The 17,098-nt window shown below is 41.6% G+C and overlaps 1 protein-coding gene across 1 annotated transcript in view; it reads left to right on the forward strand.

The window, feature by feature from the left end:
- The window catches only part of LOC130261204 (ubiquinol-cytochrome-c reductase complex assembly factor 1), a 36,168-nt gene that overhangs the window by 5,817 nt on the left and 13,253 nt on the right, over nucleotides 1-17,098 (forward strand). The window contains exons 4-7 of the mRNA XM_056507177.1: nucleotides 1,313-1,420; nucleotides 3,654-3,726; nucleotides 9,419-9,476; nucleotides 12,993-13,101. Coding sequence (XP_056363152.1) covers nucleotides 1,313-1,420; nucleotides 3,654-3,726; nucleotides 9,419-9,476; nucleotides 12,993-13,101 — 348 coding nt within the window. The remainder of the gene's footprint in view (nucleotides 1-1,312; nucleotides 1,421-3,653; nucleotides 3,727-9,418; nucleotides 9,477-12,992; nucleotides 13,102-17,098) is intronic.

Genomic DNA, 17,098 nt, shown 5'->3' on the forward strand with positions numbered 1-17,098 from the left:
TCTGTTCCAGAAAATGAAGGGCTGGCATAGGAAGGTGCAGTTACAATTGGGTTATCAGGGTGAAGGTTCCATTGACAAGGCTGTGCTGCTTTGGGCTGGGGCAGAGTAAATTTTCTTCCTAGTGGCTGGTATGGGCCGTGGTTTGGATTTGTGCTGGATACAGCCATGATAACCCAGGTATGTTTTAGTTCTGAGCAGGGCTGACACAAGGTTGAGGCCTTTCCTGTTCCTCACCCCACCAGTGGAGTAGCTGGGGGTGCAGAAGGAGTTGTGAGGACACAGCAGGGACACAGTGGGGACATTTGATCCCAACTGACCCCAAGGACAGTCAGACTATCCAGCATCATTTCACATATAAAGCTTGGGAAGAAGGAGGAAATGGGGGACATTAGTGTGATGTTACTGTGATGGAGCCCAGCTGTCCTGGGGATTGCTTAGCATCTGCCTGCCCTAGGGAATGAGGAATGAATTTCTCCTTTGCTTGTGTCTGTGGCTTTTGTTTAACTAATTAAACTGCCCTCATCTCAACCCCTGAATTCTCTCACTTTTACCCTGCCAGTTCTCTCCCCTGTCCCCACTTGTCCACTGGGCTTAAGCCACAGCATCAGCCCAAGGGTGTTAAAAGTGTGTGGTGAGTCTGGAAGAGGACATTAATCTTCATGTTTGCAAATCATTTCTGACTGATTATTTGCTGCTCTGGGTTTTCCACAAGTATTCTGTAGATTGACTGTAAGGGGAATAACAGTCTGCAGGAGCTCTGGGGTAAGAGTGGTGGGTTCATGTATCTTGGTTGGTTTTAAAACCGAGCTGATTGCTTTGTATAATGTATAATTACTGTATAGTAATTATATATATATTATATCTTCCTGTGAGAGGAAGAGAGGGAATATGAAAGGTTAGCTTTATTTACTCTTTCTGTGGTTTGTTTGCTCATTTTATCTGCAAAAAACTTAAGCTCCAGTAAAGACTCTGAGAATGAATATGGGAGTGTAGGATAGGAGCCATATTTTGGAAAGTAGATTTCTGTAACTATCTAAATATGAGCTTCCAATGGGATGTTGTTACCACAATGGTTATGCAATGTTTGTATAAACAGAGGAATTGCACATATGAAAACCAGTGGAATATTTTCAGGGGAGACCTAAAGAGTGCTTTGTTTTGCTTTGCTTTGTTTTGTTTTGTTTTGTTTTGTTGAACAAAGGAAGCAAGCAAAAAAATCCTTAACATTCTCTGTTAAATTTATAACTTTGCTAACTAAAATGTGTCAGATTTCATTGGTGAAACTGAAATATGTGCTATTTCAATTTTACAGCATCTTTCTGCAAAAGATTCCTTGCAGCCATCTGAAGAAAAAGTGGGTGCTTTTACAAGGATAATAGAAGCAATGGGGTTCACAGGACCACTCAAGTACAACAGATGGGTAAAGCAGTAATTTAATAATTCTTTTGATTCTTTGATGGTTCTAAAAAGCAGACCAAAAACATCCCACATTTTTTTTTCTTATGATAGGAGCAGTGCTTAATGAAAAAGTTTTAATGTAAATTCCTATTTTCTGATGTAAGGGTTTAATAATCCAGATCTTGAACTTCCATTATGTATTGCCATCATTGACACATGCAACAATACTGTATTTGGCTTGTAGAGTCTGAATCCTTGAATTTCTTCAGATACCTGATATTTATTTCATTTGTGAAACAAAGAACAGAGTAAGGGGTCTGCTGAGTAGTCAGTGGTGAGATATGGTGTGGTTGCTGTTCAAATCACTGTTGAGTGGTAGTTGACTAGGGCAGAGTCACAAATAGGTCCTTCTCTTTCTCCTTCTCTTTTTAAATAGCCCTTTCATAAAATGATTGTTAACACTGACTGAGAGCAGCTCTGTGAGACATGCTTTTGGTTCCTTGTGTGGAAGAAAAAAGATGAAATTCATAACTCCTCTTCTCTGAGCTAAAGAAGAGTGCAAAAGAGTGAGAGGAAATGTCAGCTTGAAAGAAGGATGATTGTATTAAAATTATAACCAGTTATTTGAATAAAAAGATTAAAAATAATAGAAGTTTTAAGGTGCTTTGAGTAGCTGCAAGACAGAATGCACCTCTTCAGAGACTGATCTGAGACTGTTGCTGATTGCATGCTGCTCCTCAGAAAGTGTAAAGCAAAGATAAATGACTTGTAACAGGCTTAGTTATTTTGGTTAAAATCAGTTGCTTTAATCAGGTGATCCTGAACCTCTTGAGAGTGTCATTTTTCTCCCATGTGCTTGTGTAGGTATTATTGTAATAAAGATTCTTGTTAGCTCTTGAGTGTTGATTCCAGAGTTCTCCTTAATTGCTGCCCTTCACTGCCTGTTTTGGCTGGGGAGCCTGGCTTGGGACAGAGCTGTTTTGTGGTTAGGGCCCCAGAGACCTGAGTTCATTTTTGGCCTTGCCCGTGCTCTCTAGGAGATCTTTGGGAAGTTTCTTAATATTTCTCTTGCCTTTTTCTGTTTTATTCTCCCTTCCCCCACACTTCTTCTACACCCTAAAACTTTCATGATTAAATTTCATTAGTTTCTCCTTTGTTACCTGCATTATTTAAGACCTGCATTGTGGGGACTGTTTTTTACAATATGTTTTTGATGTCTAATAATGCCTCCTCTGAGGCAGTGACTCTCACCAGGGAGATCTCTGCTCACAGGCCAGGCAGTGTTTCCTTTAAAAGAGAAACCTTCAAAACTCCTGTAAGCCATGTAAATAATTTTACTTCAAGAAGATTAGATATATGTTTGATTTTTGACAGAAGTCTGAGATTACTGAATAAGAAAAATAATGGGCTTCTGTGTTTTCTCAGCAATCAGTTACAACTTCTTTATTTTCCTTTTGGTTGGAGGAGACACAGATAATCACTTTGGTGAGTTGAACTGCCATTTAGCAGGCAGGGTGCTCATCCCTGCAGTATGGTGAGCACTGAGATGATCACTGGTATGTGTTACTAGGAAGAATAAAAAGCCAAATCAGAGCAATCTAAACCCAATGCCATTTTTCTTCAAGATTTTTGCTGTTAGTTATTGTGCTCTTTGAAGCTTCAGCTATGTTCTAGATGATGCACTGGAAGTGTTTTGGTGCAATGGCAGGCCAGGAACAAAATGAGAAATGCCAAAGCATCCAAGAGTACTTTATGTTGTTTATCATTTGGGATTCCTTTCTCACTTTTATAGTCAGTCAAGTGTCACTTTTCTAGGAAAAAAAAAAAGCTATTTTTTGGACATCTGGTATGTGATTTCTTTAATATTTAAAAGTTAAATTACACAAAACACTGTTAGTGGCAAACATCACTTAAATTTGTTGGAGGAAACCAGGAGTTGTGAATTGGGATCTTCAGGCATGCTGTAAGGAAAGCCATTTAATTTCTATTTTCTGTAATTATATCAAGTATTTTAACACACTAGATTTGGAAGGATATTCAGGAAGATGTTTTCTTTTTTTTTTTTTCCTTCGAGACAAAATTAATTATATTCATGCCATTACTGGGAGACCTAATAGTTTAGTGTGCTCTGAAAAACCTCAAGTGGTGGTGATTCTCAAAGGAAGTGTTTCAGAAGTGGCAGTGTGTGGAGCAAAGCCAGTAGTGTTCACCAGCCGTAGTGCTGAATGCTTCAAGTGTTGTCTCTTTCTGTGTAGAAGATCAAGGTGGCAGCGCTGCGCATGTACACGTGCTGTGTGGAGAAAACCGACTACGAGGAGTTCTTTAACAGTAAGTGCTGGACTGATGGTGTTTAAACTGCTGCCCTGGTAGGAGAACATTCCATGCAATTATGGCACTGGTTTATTTATGCCAATAAATGCAGCAACAAAAAGACTTGTCAGACCCTACCAGGGAAGGGGACTGTGCTGCAGCATTCCCTCGGGCTCTGGAGTGACAGTGGTACAGGGGAAGAGTCTGCAGTCTGGCACTGCTACATTTTCCCTGCTGCAGTGGGGAACAGGAGCAGGGGTGGGATAGGTACAACTTGGAATATCCTGGATTTCAAAGGATATTGCCATTTTTTATTACCGGCATGGGATAAACAAGAATCCAAATATCTCTTCCCTTTTTATGGTGGTCACATGGTCTCTGTGTCCCACCCTGTGCTATCCCCAGTATAACTGGGGTGCAGGTGAGGGAATCACCACCATCTACTAATGCATAACTTTTTAAAGATACAAGGTCAGTTAGATCACTGGGATCACCTGTCTCTCTCTGTCATGGCTGGGGCAGGTTTGGGTACCACTTAAGAGACTTTCTACATTTTTTCTGACCCTGACAACATTAAATCAGGACACGTATTTTGGCTGGGTAGAGTATGACTAGAACAGAGACACAAGTCCCTCCAGTAAGGATATGGGTATATTAGTGGCTTGGATTTGGATGGTTTTTTTGATGTTTACACAGTGTTTTTTACCTATTAGCTAAAAACTCTGTTGCAGCTTTGAATAGTTTCAAATCTGTCTGGTGAAGGGAGAAGATGTAATTTTGAGACCTATGTAAGCTACAATAATATTTTTCACTTACATGAGTTATTTCCCGTGTCAGTGTGATTTAGCTGGTGGAAAACCCATTAGCTGGATCTGGCCTGTCCCCTGGATTCGTGAGCTACCAGATATTTTCTTACAGCACAGGTTGGGATTGCTTCCTCATGAGAGATCAGCTGAAGGGACACCTTCATCCACTGCAGAGCTTATTGAGGGTGGTTTGTTACATGGTGTTGCTACTGCAAAATTTTCAAGTGTTTTTCAGAAGAATTTCCAAACCTGTGGTGTGGTTTCAGTGGTTGCAGGAGTGAGAGGACCCTGAGCAGTAGGATTCATCACTAGTGACCAAAACTTGAGAACCTCATTTTCCCTGTGCAGACCCTCTCCCAGCTGTGCCCTCCCAGGCTTGCTCAGATAGTGTCTCCTCTATTTGTGCTATTTACCTCTCAGACAAGGGGTTTGCTGTCTAACTGGTGTTTCACTATCCCTGTTTAATTGTACAATTTATAAGTGTTGTGCTAGCTTAACATTTAAAAGAATTTCTAAATGTGTCTGTGGAAAAAATACTGGCACAGATCTTCAGGTTCGATATGGAGTAAAAAAGCTTCAGTTGTGCTTTTGATGTTGTCTTGCTGTCTTAAAAAGAAAACATGCATTTTATAGAGTAGGATATGTTTGCATGGACTTGAGACAGTTGTTGCCTAAGGAACAAGGCAATTTTCTTAGATTGATGGAGTGCATGAGGCGCCCATTGGTGCTGTAAGAGCACCTGTGGTGTGGGGGTCAGTGCTTGTGGTTCCAAAGAAATCATTATTTTCATATAAAAACAGTTAAAAGTTTCTTTTACTTCTCTTTACACAGAAATGCAGCTGTTGTGGGGGATTAGCTGAAAAATTTAACAGGCTTGTGATCTATATTAAAAAGTAGTTCCCCTAAAACAGAGGCAGTGTGGGATGAGTGGGAAGTTTTAAACATGATTTTGCCATAGAGAAGCTTTAGGCTGTGGTTCCATGGGCAGCTGAGTTGAAGTAGCAGCCAAAAGGGAAAGTCTCATCTCTCCATCTTCCTGTGCCCCTGTTCTGGGCTGCACAGTTATGTCCTTGGTGAATGTTCAGGTCACTGAAAGAGAGCAGCTCAGTTTATTGACATCCTGGTTTGCTGTATTGGTGCCAGCTAAAGTGGCACATGGAAGGGTCTAGTGGAGAGCAGCTGTGGCACAAAGTAGGTGCTAGAGAGTGCATAATTGGGAGGGGAACATGGCATGGAGCAAGATACCCAACTTCCACTTGAGTTCACCATGTCTTCATCAAACTGTCAGTCGGGAGCTGGGTTTTTCCTTTTGCAACTGAAGATGGACATTGCTTAAGCCCATTGCTCACTCCTGAAGGAGCAGCCTGGGGGACTGGTAGGAAGAGAGGCAAGTACCTGCAGACTGTGCTTTGGTGCTGCAGCAGCAGAGCAGTGCCTGAGCCTGTGCTCTGTGGGTGCTGTGCCCCAGGGAGCCCCAGGGCAGGATGGTGCTGTCTGAGCCACAGCTGTGTGCTGACCCCTGCTGTGTTTGTGCACTTCTGGCTCTAGCTGCAGGGTGTTGATACCCAGGTGAGCTGCTCACAGTCAGCTCTGCTCTCTGGAGAGCTTATTAGCTCCTTCCTGGCCGTACCTGAGCCCTGTTAGCCTGCTGAGCTGACCTGGGAAATCTGCAGCCAATTGTCTGAAACCACTCATGGCCTCGTTAACCTGAGTGAGCAGAGCCAGTTCTTTACAGACCTTTCCTCAGTGTTTTCTGGATGTACTTTTGTGATCTGGTTGTGTTGTGGCATAAGGAACCGCGACACTGTGACCTTATAGAACTTGGATTGGTGTGTGGAGTTCATAGGGAAGCTCTCTCACAGAGGTGATTGTAAAAAGTGGATAGTGTGGTGTGAGTACTAGGACAGTGATAGCATTTCATGTCTTATGGGCTCTCTTCTATCTCACTGCATTTCCTGCTGATGCCCAGTGGAATTTCCGAGGCTTTTTGTGGCACAGTGTGAGAGCCCTGTGAACTGCCTGTCTCTGTGTATGTCTTAGAACAGCAGTTCCCAAAATACAGACTATGGGTATGCAAGTCATGAGGCTGCTGTAGGAAATAAATAAGGTATTTTAATTGACACTCTTGAATATGAATCTGCAGTTAATTTTATTATGCTTTCCATCCCTTTGTCTCTTGATATTGGATCACTAGTGGACAAAACTTTGGGAACTCTGCTTTAGAGCCCATGTACCAAATGTCTGCACTGTGCTGCTTATGTGGAAAGTGAAGCTATTTTAGAGTGTCAGCTGTTTCTTATTTAAAGGAGAAGAGAGAAGCAGCAGAGGGAATAGCAAAGTTGATGATGCCAGGTTTCGCACAGAGCTTGGGTAGTTCCAGTGCAACAGAGGAGGCAGCCTGTGAGGAGAGAGTTTCATGCCTGACCTCAGAGACTTGAAAGGTCAAAAGAACTTTTAGGATCAGGCAGGTAATGCTCAGAGCTGAACTGATGTTTGGCTGATGAATATGGACTGTAAGGATTACCTTGAATTCAGCTTGAACTATTAATACTGTTAATTCTCTAGAGTCAGGCAGTGCAGCAGTAGAGAGCCTGTCCTACCAAATCAGCTTTTGGATGGCTCCTTGTGGGGCTCAGTGCAGCTCAAAAAGACCGGAGCTTACAGGACTCTTGATTCTTGTGTCTCCTATACCTCACCCAGTGCCTTCCAGGCTCCCACTGCTGCCTGCCACACTCAGGGGAGCACTGGCACAGCACACCTGCTCTTTTGCAGGATATGTGGGGATTATTCCATTGTGCCCTTCCTAAAGTTGTGGTAGTGGTGAAGATGATCCATCATGAAAAATTTCACAGTCAAGTTTTGCCTCCCTTACTTGATGAATTTAAAGTCCAGAATATGACTATGGGAAAACACATATCCTCATAATTCTGGGCATTCCTGTCTCTAATGGCTCCAGACATGTGGCCAGGATGGTTCTGTGCATAGAACAAGTTTATTCCCCAGCTAATAATACCACAATAATTTCATAGGTAGCTTTATCATCAGACTTTTTTTCTTTATCTAGTTTTATTCTGAGGAGAATGGTCCATCCTATAATGAAACAGAAAATTACTCTCCCCACATAGTTTACCATAATAAGATGTTTCAACCCCCCAAATTTTAGAATTCCATTCTTTTTGCAAAGCTGAAAGCTGAGGCCAAGCTTTTTGCTTTAAGGGAGCCACCCTTCCTTTAAATTTACCATGCAGACAGTCCAAATATAGAAGTTTAAAATTATTTATAAAAATAGAATTGCAACTCTTGGAAAGTTAGAGAAAAAGTTACTGCCTCCTGGGTATTGAATAAGTCTTTAAAAACTTTCCGTATTTCCAGGAGTAGAGGTGTGAGCTTTGCTTTCCACTGCAGAGTGATTTCTGTGGTGGGGGACTGATCCATGGGAACTTTTACTGGAGAAACTTCTGTCTGAGCTGAGTGTTTGACTATTGCCTGTGGAACATTCATTTACTGAGATGGTTTGGTTAATGCAGGCATTGTGTGCTCCTGCCCTAGTTAGAGATGCCTTGGCGTGGCTTTAGGTCAAAGTAGTCATTTCTAGGCACAGGAATTATTTCTAAAAGGAATGAGAGAGCCAAAAGGGTAAAAGTTTGAGGGAGACTTGTGTTTAATCTCCAAACATGGACTGTTAGTGTCTTTGTACTGTCTTAGAGGTAATCTATGAGCAGTGGTGCTGAGCTTGGCACCTCCTAGGGCTGATGGAGTCATCTCTCTGGGGAGGGATGAATAGTAGTGATCTGTTTTGTTCATCTGACCAGAGCTGGCATATAAAAAGAAAGATGCTGTGAAAGTGTTGCTTCATGAGCTGGATGAATCTCCTTTGTAGTCCTTGACAGCCAAGAGAAGTTTAGGAGCAGGGAAGGAATCTATTCAGCACAGAAAAGATGAGGTTGACTTCCCTAGGGCACATCTGACTCTAGAGTTACTTTCTGAAGGCTCTCTGGCCTTACTCCAGCTAGGTTTGAACAGCTCAGAAGAGAGCACCCAAGTGCTGAGTATGCCAAGGTGACTGCTTCAGATCCTGCTCATTAGGGACTTGTCTTAAAAACACCAGGAAACAGATGCAGAAGTGTGCCTGGGAGGGAGGTTTGAGACTGACAGGACCTGAAGGATTTGGCATGCACAGAACCCACAGGATTTTTTCAAGCATGAGGAAGAGGAATATGGTTTCTGTGCTGTGTGGCCTAAATTTCCAGCTTCACGTCCTAACAGCACATGGAAATCTATCATGTGGACATACGTATGGACAAGTCATCTCTGGGAAACAGTGGCTGTGGGAGGAGAGCTGAATCTGGAAAGAGGTTGTTTCTGTGGTTGGTTGACGGGTTTAATCCTAGTGTAGGCTGGCTGGAACACTTGGATTGCTGTGGGCTGTGCACATGGAGTGAATCCAAACAGTGGAGTGAGAGCTGCGACCCAGGTAGCACAGGATCCTGTCCCTGGCAGGAGACAGCAGCACATGGGAAGGAAGACTGCAGGAATGGAGCAAGACATCCATTGATCCCTCTGTGTTACTCACTGATGCTTTGGGACTCTCCAAGCTAGAAGCCACATGTTTGTCTCATTCTCCATTGTGGGATTTTTTCTCCCCCTGAAAGTTATCCAGGTGAGCTCTAGACACCTGAAATCTTTCAGAATCCACAGTATCCTGTGACTGCATGTTCTAGAGTTTAAGCACAAACATGACAGTGAATGATGTGTGCTTCCAGTATGTATGTACTGTTATTGCTGAAAATAAATTACTAAAATACTTTTAGATTTTGGTGCAGTGAATTTCTGTTAAGCACAAAATGTGATAAAATTAATTTTGATGTTTTTGTGGTTTTTTGTTTTTTTTCCCTTCCGTCAAGGGTGCCAAATGCCTGATACTTTGAATTCATGGTTTCTAGTAGCCCAGCTTCATGTCTGGTAAGTGAAAAAGAAAATAGTAATATAATTACTTTCAGGAAGTGGAGTTATATAAAACTTAATGTGAGAAAAAGTAGAGCCTTCTATCCATGGTTGATAATAGAGGTTATATTCATTTTACTGATGACTGAATTTCAGCAGTTTTCTGCTGAAGAACAAAAAGTCCCATAGAGAAATTGACATCTCTTACATCTCAAAATTCCTCACTAGTGGAATGGTCTTTGCCATGAGTTTTCTAAAAGCCTTGCTCAGGCTATGTGGAAAAATCCTACTTGGATGTTTTAGGAAAGGTTTAAATTTATGTAAAAGTCATTTAAATTGGGAGAATTTGTGGTGATGAGAAGCATTTAACAAATTATAGCACTGGCATTTATTATTTCACTTCTGAAAGGTGTATGCAGGGTGGTGACTGCCAGCTTTGCTGCGTGTAAAAATATTTAACACCGTAAACGTGAAGTTTTTTCCTTTTTGTGTTTGTGTAAATAGTAGCCACAAAAATCAGGTTTTCATCTAGCATTACATATAAAGGCCAGAAGATGTGCATGAGAGTACAAGAATTTTTTAAGTGCCAGATCTTTAAGGGAACTGAAGTCCATAGACTTGGGTTCAGCTGTCCAAAGGCTGAAAGGAAGTTTGTACAGAAATAGTTGTGATTAAGGCCCCTTATTTCCTTCCCTCCTCCTTTTCCCTTCCCTCCTTTTAATTTCCTGACTCCTCAATATAGTGAAAGATGGGGCAGCTCATTACACTGAAGAGTGAATAAATGAGCAGCCTGCAAGCCTAACTAGGACCTATTCAGAATTCTGCTGGTGATCATCATTCACTGAAGTGTAATGTCACAATAGAGCTGATAGAAAAGTCAGTTCAGGTGTTTCCTGCTGTCTGCCAAGCTGGTAGCTGTTGATGAGTGGGTTAAGCAAATAAAGCCTTCCAAAACTGCTGTTGATACTTGTGTTGTTAGGCCAGAGTAATTTCTTTTGACAATTATAGCATAGCTCCAGAAACAGTTGCTCTGGAGCAACTGAGGAAGCAGGAGTGGCCAGGAACAGTGGGAGGTCTGAGTGGGCTTTACCTTTAATGGCTCATCACACCTGGATTCATGGCACAGGGCACCTCAGAGCAGTGGTCAGGAGGTATCAGCCACCTCTTCTGGTGTTTAGGCCAGTCTGGCACTCAGGGAACACTGCCAGAAGCAGTAGCTGAGGCTGTTGTGACAAACTACATCTCCATTGACATGGGTTGAGTTACAGGTGCTCCTGATCCTTTTCAGCTCTCCTTTCATATAATTTTCTTCTAAGATAATCTCTCTGCATAATTTAAATACAGCAAAAATTATCCAACCCAGCTAGTGTGAGGTAGACAGCTTTTTAAAGATCTTTTGGAGTAATTTTCCTTTCAGGGTTTGATGAAGATGAGTCAGTATTTGACTAAAGTACAGAACAGATTGTGCAGTGAATCGAAATGTGGTGATCTAGTTAGGAGGTTTATAGGCTTTAAAGAGTCTGTGTCACCTCAGACAGCAGGTGTAGTAACAAACTACCAAACTTTCAAATAAGCTGCAGAATTCCATGATCTCACCTGTGGTGCTGCAGAGCAGCTCTGTGACAGCACTGTGCATCCACACACAAGAGCTCCCTTTTAGACTCCACATGTAGCAGGTCTGCCCTGTGCACCAGTCCAGTCCTGCTCATCACTGACCAGCTGTTCCCTCTTGGTTTCTACACTGCTCTCTCCTCCTGCTTCTCCACCACTAAAGGTACACAGGACAGGAAACACTATATGTGCTCATTGAGAGCTTTTCTTGCCCCTGAGTTTTTCACCCCTAAGTTCAGCTATTCTGCAAAGAAGTATAAAAATGCTTTTCTTAGTCCAAAATTAGTCTTTTAAACTGAGTCTTTTTGACTTGTTAAGAGTGAGTAAGAATTTTCAATTCTGTAATTCACTTCTTTGTACAGTTCAATTATGTAAATGCACAAGAGGAACAAAGGTTTTGAAACTGGTAGAAGTAAACTGAAAGTTTTAAGTTCTTTTTGCATTTGGTTTTTTTGGAAGGTTTGGTGCCTGGACAGCTGTTCTCTGACCACTGTTTGAACAAAAAGCTTTGTCATGCTTCTGAGAGAAAATGTGGATTTAGTTTTGGTACCATTTTAATTACATTTTATGGTAGGAGAGTGGTTCTGACTAGCAGGAAGAATATAGAACTTCTGCAGGTATTGCTACCTTCAGTTTTTGTCTCTGACTGTCCCTGACAATAAGTTTTAGTTCTTTTAGAGGTTAAAAACTACCTTTCCTTTACTAATCCATACACAAGATAGAACCCAGCATAAAGATGGATATCTGTCCTTTAACAGGTCATCTCAGCACACTTCAGGTGTTCGTGGTTTTCCCTGTGAAGCTGGCATTCATGGGTCACCAGAAACTTTTAATGCCTGTAGATCTTACATTCACTAAAGAAATGAACCTATTAGCAAATAAATAGTCATATTTCGCTTTTAGCTCTTGTGGCACATTCACCATTGTCAGTGTGCAGAAGCTCCACAGTGACCTCCAGCAGCTCTGCTGTCTTGGTTTCGCAGGAGCTGGGAGCAGTTTCCTCCTAGCATGTCTATGAAAAGCAGTGGGTTCTCTCAACTCCAGTGTTTGAGCATTACTTTGTCTACAGTCACTCAGTCAGTCCTGGACAGGCATTTCTGTCTTCCAGCACGAGAGCAGAGTTTCTGAATGGGGTAGAGGAGATGGGACAGGGGACGGGACTGGTCCCAGCCTGGTGAGCAATCAACCTGGGCTTCAGTTGGTGCTCTTTACAGATGTTTTATAAGAGGCAAAATAAAACGATTATTTTATTTTGTAGACAGAATAGCAGCAATGAAGTTCAAGTGTCTTTAACGCTTAAAAAAAAGTCAAACAACTCAACCTGATATTTTCATTAAGATCTCACAGTATACTTCCAAATCTCTGAGCTGGTCTTGCCTGTGGCAGTTTTGCCAGGTGGCTGAAAATGTAGCCAAATAGCACTGTAATTGAAATAATTTAGGACATTGCTAATATAGATTGGTTGAAGTTTGTAACTTTCTTAAGCTTTCCCATCTCGGCTAGTTGGACTCTCACAGCACTTGAGTGCACCTAGCTGAGCTACAGCTGGCTTGGAGCCTGGGATTAGACAAGCCATATGTTCCTGCTGCAGAGGGTGAGGTGTTCTTAAGGCTGGGGAATTTAGGTTGCAGTAGTGTTTAACTAGATTACAGTACTGTCAACAAGAATAGAGCCCACTATCACTCTGCCATGGCTGGATTGGCCAAAATCCAGCGGATACAGCTCCTGAGTACAGAATGGAAACATTTGTGATGGTCTATTTAAAAAAAAAACAAACCCTGTGTATTTTTCTCCTGATCACAAACATATACTGCAAGAAGAACATTAAATGAGTACAGTGGAGTGTATATATAATGAAATGTGTTTAATTTGCTGTCTCCTTTTAAAGAAGCCCAGTTGCCCAGACTGTGTGTGCTCTTGCAGGATGTGCTTGGTGCGGCTGAAGCAGGAGGGGCGCACAGGGAAGTACATGTGCCGCTACATTGTTCACTGCATGTGGGAGGACGTGGAGCAGCGTGGGAAGGTCATGGGGGTGAGTCCTCTCTGGTGGTGTTAATCCCCATGATTCCCATCTTTCAGTGCTTTGCTGGATTTAAATATCGTAGAAAAATGCCTGAGAATCACCCTGGTTGATTCTTTTGCTTGCTTGAGCTGGTACCTGCAGCCCTCACTCCTGGCCATTTATTCCCTCACCTGCTCTATTGAGCCACTGACCTTATTTCTGAAAGTGCATTGTGGCCTGGACAAAGGTACTGATTTGTCTGAAATTAATTATTTTCCTACATGATTTGCCATGTCATTGCAGAAATGGATGCTGCTACAACAAAACGGGGATAAAGAATAAGCAGCTGGGATAGGGAGGAATGTGACTGGTGCCAAATCTATAGCTACAACTTCAGTAATTCCAGCAGAGCTCTGAGTTTTTTCTGTATCTAAAGTGATAAAAGGAAAGTTAATCAATGAGGGGTTTTTGTCAAGTTCCTGCACATGACTGTAACTTGTCCTTAGTGTATTTTTAATTTTGGATTCTCACTATACCTGTTATTTATCACAAAAAAAAAAAAACAACTCATTTTTGGGAATTCCGTAACTTTACTTTGTTACACGTTTCTTTTTGAGGCAAGACATTCTGTTAATCTTCTTTTGAATTAAATCTAGATTTACACATCTGAGAACTTTTTTGCTATCTTATGTACTCAGATGAATTCCAGTGTGGGAATCTCCTCTTTGTGGTAGGTTAGACATGCGGAAGGAATTCCCTGTCAGGGTGCTGAGGCTCTGGCACAGGTTTCTGGAGAAGCTGTGGCTGCCCCATCCCTGGAAGTGTCCAAGCCAGCTTCAGTGGGGCTTGGAGCAGCCTGGGATAGTAGAAGGTGTCCTTGCCCACAGCAGGAGGTGGAATGGCTTTGAAGTACCTTCAACCCAAAATTCCTGGGATTTTGTTGAGATGAACAAACTTCTCAGTTCTCTTCTGGTAATATTTATTGTACGTTAGATGAAAAAAGCTGTTTCCAGTTCCATTGCTCCTTATCACTGCTTTATTTTCCTTTTTCAGTGCCAGTGATTCTGGCTTCATATCCCACTTCACTCATGCCCCTGCATGGGCGGTTCCTATTTTTTCCGTGCTTGTTCACTCTTCTCCACTCACCTTCCTTCCCTTCACAGAGCTGTACCCTGACTGAAATCTTTCTCACTTCTCACCTTTAGCAATTGCAAGGAGTTTTGAGTGACCAATAAGGGGCAGTTTCCCAAGTGCTACATTCTTTTTATTAATCTTGACCTCTTTATCCCTAGTGATTTTTTTAAACTGAAGCTGAAGTAATGACAGAGGGTTTGAGACGTGATGAAGGGATATGTGTAACAGCAATTTATTTTCAAGTAATGTAGTCCTGCAATCAGTAAATATTCTGCCTCCAAAAGAAGGTGGTCAAATGCATCAGGAATAGTAGATAAAAAGAAAATGACAATAATGTTCTGGTGTCAATGCTTTTAAATTTCAGAATCTGAGTCTTTCTCAGAAGTAAGATAAATGAGAAGAAACTTTACTGAATACATTCAGAGAATTAAATTATCATCTGCATAGATCCTGGGAGGTTAGGAAATTCCATTCCTTGCCTTTTCTCTCATGCAGTGCATCAAAGGTCAAGGTTTAACTCTGATCCATGTATTGTGGTACAAATGACAGAGCACCTGGATGGAATTGCTGGCTGGATGCTGTTAGTTTAACTTGCTGACATAAAAAGTTGCAGTTCTTTAGCTACCTAGCAACCATGCCAGCAGTTGATACTGGACACTATATTCCTGAAGTGATACTGATGGTTCATGAAATGTCCCATCTGCTCTTAACTAGTTCATTGGACCCAAAAGAGGTAGAATGTAAAGCATTTTAACTGCAAATTTACATCAGCTCCAGCTCCAAATGGAGTTTGTATTATTTCAAAACCAGGTTGTTAAAACTGCTGAGATCTAAATCTCTGCTACAAAGTTTTGGGACCTGTTAGCCTGAGCTCCTTCAGCACTCCTGAATGTCAGCAAGAGTCAGAAACCCAAACTTGACACAGCTGTAAAAACACACAGAGAGTCTGTGGCCTCAGCAAATTCTACTGGTGCAGGCATATTTCAGATATAAATTTTACTCTGCTGTCCCTAGTACTAATGAAGTCAGTCTCTTTTAGTGGGTTTGCAGCCAGGTGTGTCCAGTTCTGTGGCTAACCAGTGCTCTTTACTTAATTTTTCCACTAGTGACATTTCTATCAAACTTTAAAAACAAGCGGAAAAATTGGCTTGATGCAATGGCTCCAAGTGTTAATAGTAACATTACGCTGGGGAAAAGATTTTCTTTGGATCCTGCTTTGCCAGAGATCTCCACCTCGTGGCTTGCAGGGAATAGATTTATCCTGTGCAAGCTGACAGCTGCCTCTTCAGTTTGGAAAGGGAATTCTCTCAGGACTAGATATTGCTGCTGTTTTCTCTCTAAGGGAGTTCTGGAGCCACCTGAGAATTAACCTGGCTGATCTCAGCATTGTACTTCAGTACCTGTGTGGATTTAAAATTTGTTGTAAAAGTTTAAGTGTGTTTAGATGAAGCTGCAGGGTTGATAGGAAGGACATGCAGGTGTTCCCTAGAATACGATTTCAGGTGCTAACAGGACAAGAGATATGAGGGTTAAAGAAATAAATTTTAGACTTCCAGCCACTCAAAAAATCCCCAAAAGAAAACCCCAACACCCCTTCTCCCTCCTCCAAGCACTTCACACTATACTTTTGTGTGCAAATCCAGTGGTGTCTCAGGAAGATCCATCAGGCTTTATTACAATACTTGTAACTTGTAACCTGCCTTGGTTGTATATGTTGTGATGGAATTCTGCTGCTGAAATGAATTAAAGTTGTTTTCAATGCAAAATGACAATTCATTTTATAATGAATAAATGTTCTAAAAGCTGCCAATTCATTTTATAATGAATAAATGTTCTAAAAGAGATAGGACTAGGAGGGGCTGTCGAGTGCAGTGTACCAAATCTGTTTTAATTTATCATAATCTCACTTTCCTGTTTTCCCACCAGACCACTTAGACTCCTACCCCCTTTTTTTTATTTTCCAGGAACCCATCTAGGTGTCTTTTGAATTCGTTTATTGGCTCTGCTGTGTGTAGCACAATACAGCCTTTGTTACACTTTTAGCTAGAGCTCTTTATACCCAGTGACCCATAATTTGCTCTCAATTACACTCATGTACATCTGAAGTAACAGCATCAGAATCAATACATGTAACTGAGAGCTGAAACGGGCTCTGGGAACTTGACTACCATTTTCTGTCTTGATACTCTTTTCACAGTTAGAAATTTTCAGTTGATTAAAAGTGCCAGTTTACCTTACAGGAGCTACAGAATTTCCTAAACTCAGTTTACTTGTTTTAAGTTATTCTTACTGTGGAGAACAAAAAGTTTGACCTTGTAATTAAAGCCTCAGAAGGCATGGCTGAGTGAGGCCAGCAAGTTGTAGAATGGCTTTAGAGGATGAGAGGACAGGGTGTAAAATGGACACAGTTTTAAAATCACACTTGATCTTTGTGTGAATTGCAGTGGGAAGCTGCTGTGCTGGGTGCTCAGGGGTGCTCTCCAAGCCTGCCTCTAAAATCTGGTGAGAAGGCATGGAGTCATTTTGGATGTGCAGGAGTGAAACTACATTTTTGAGAGACAGTGGGGCAGAAGAAAATAGGTGCAGTGTTTTGGGGCTGGAATGGGGAGTTTGGATGAAGGGAATGTACTGAAGTAAAACACTGCAGAGAAGGTGCTGGTTTTGTTTGAGGAAATGGACTGGGATATGAGACAGAGGATCATGTTCAGTACAGTTGAAAAGGTTTTTAAAAACCTATAAAACTAAAGTGGAGAAGTTTGAGTTTCAAATTATCTGTGGATATTTTGAAATGCTTTACTAGGACGTTTTGTGGAGAAAAATGTTATGATTTTTGATGAGCACTTGGAATATATAAAATTTCACCAGTTTCCAGTGTCCCCTTTAAAAAAAACCA

The sequence above is a fragment of the Oenanthe melanoleuca genome, chromosome 20 (genome assembly GCF_029582105.1).
Source record: "Oenanthe melanoleuca isolate GR-GAL-2019-014 chromosome 20, OMel1.0, whole genome shotgun sequence".
Classification (NCBI taxonomy): domain Eukaryota; kingdom Metazoa; phylum Chordata; class Aves; order Passeriformes; family Muscicapidae; genus Oenanthe; species Oenanthe melanoleuca.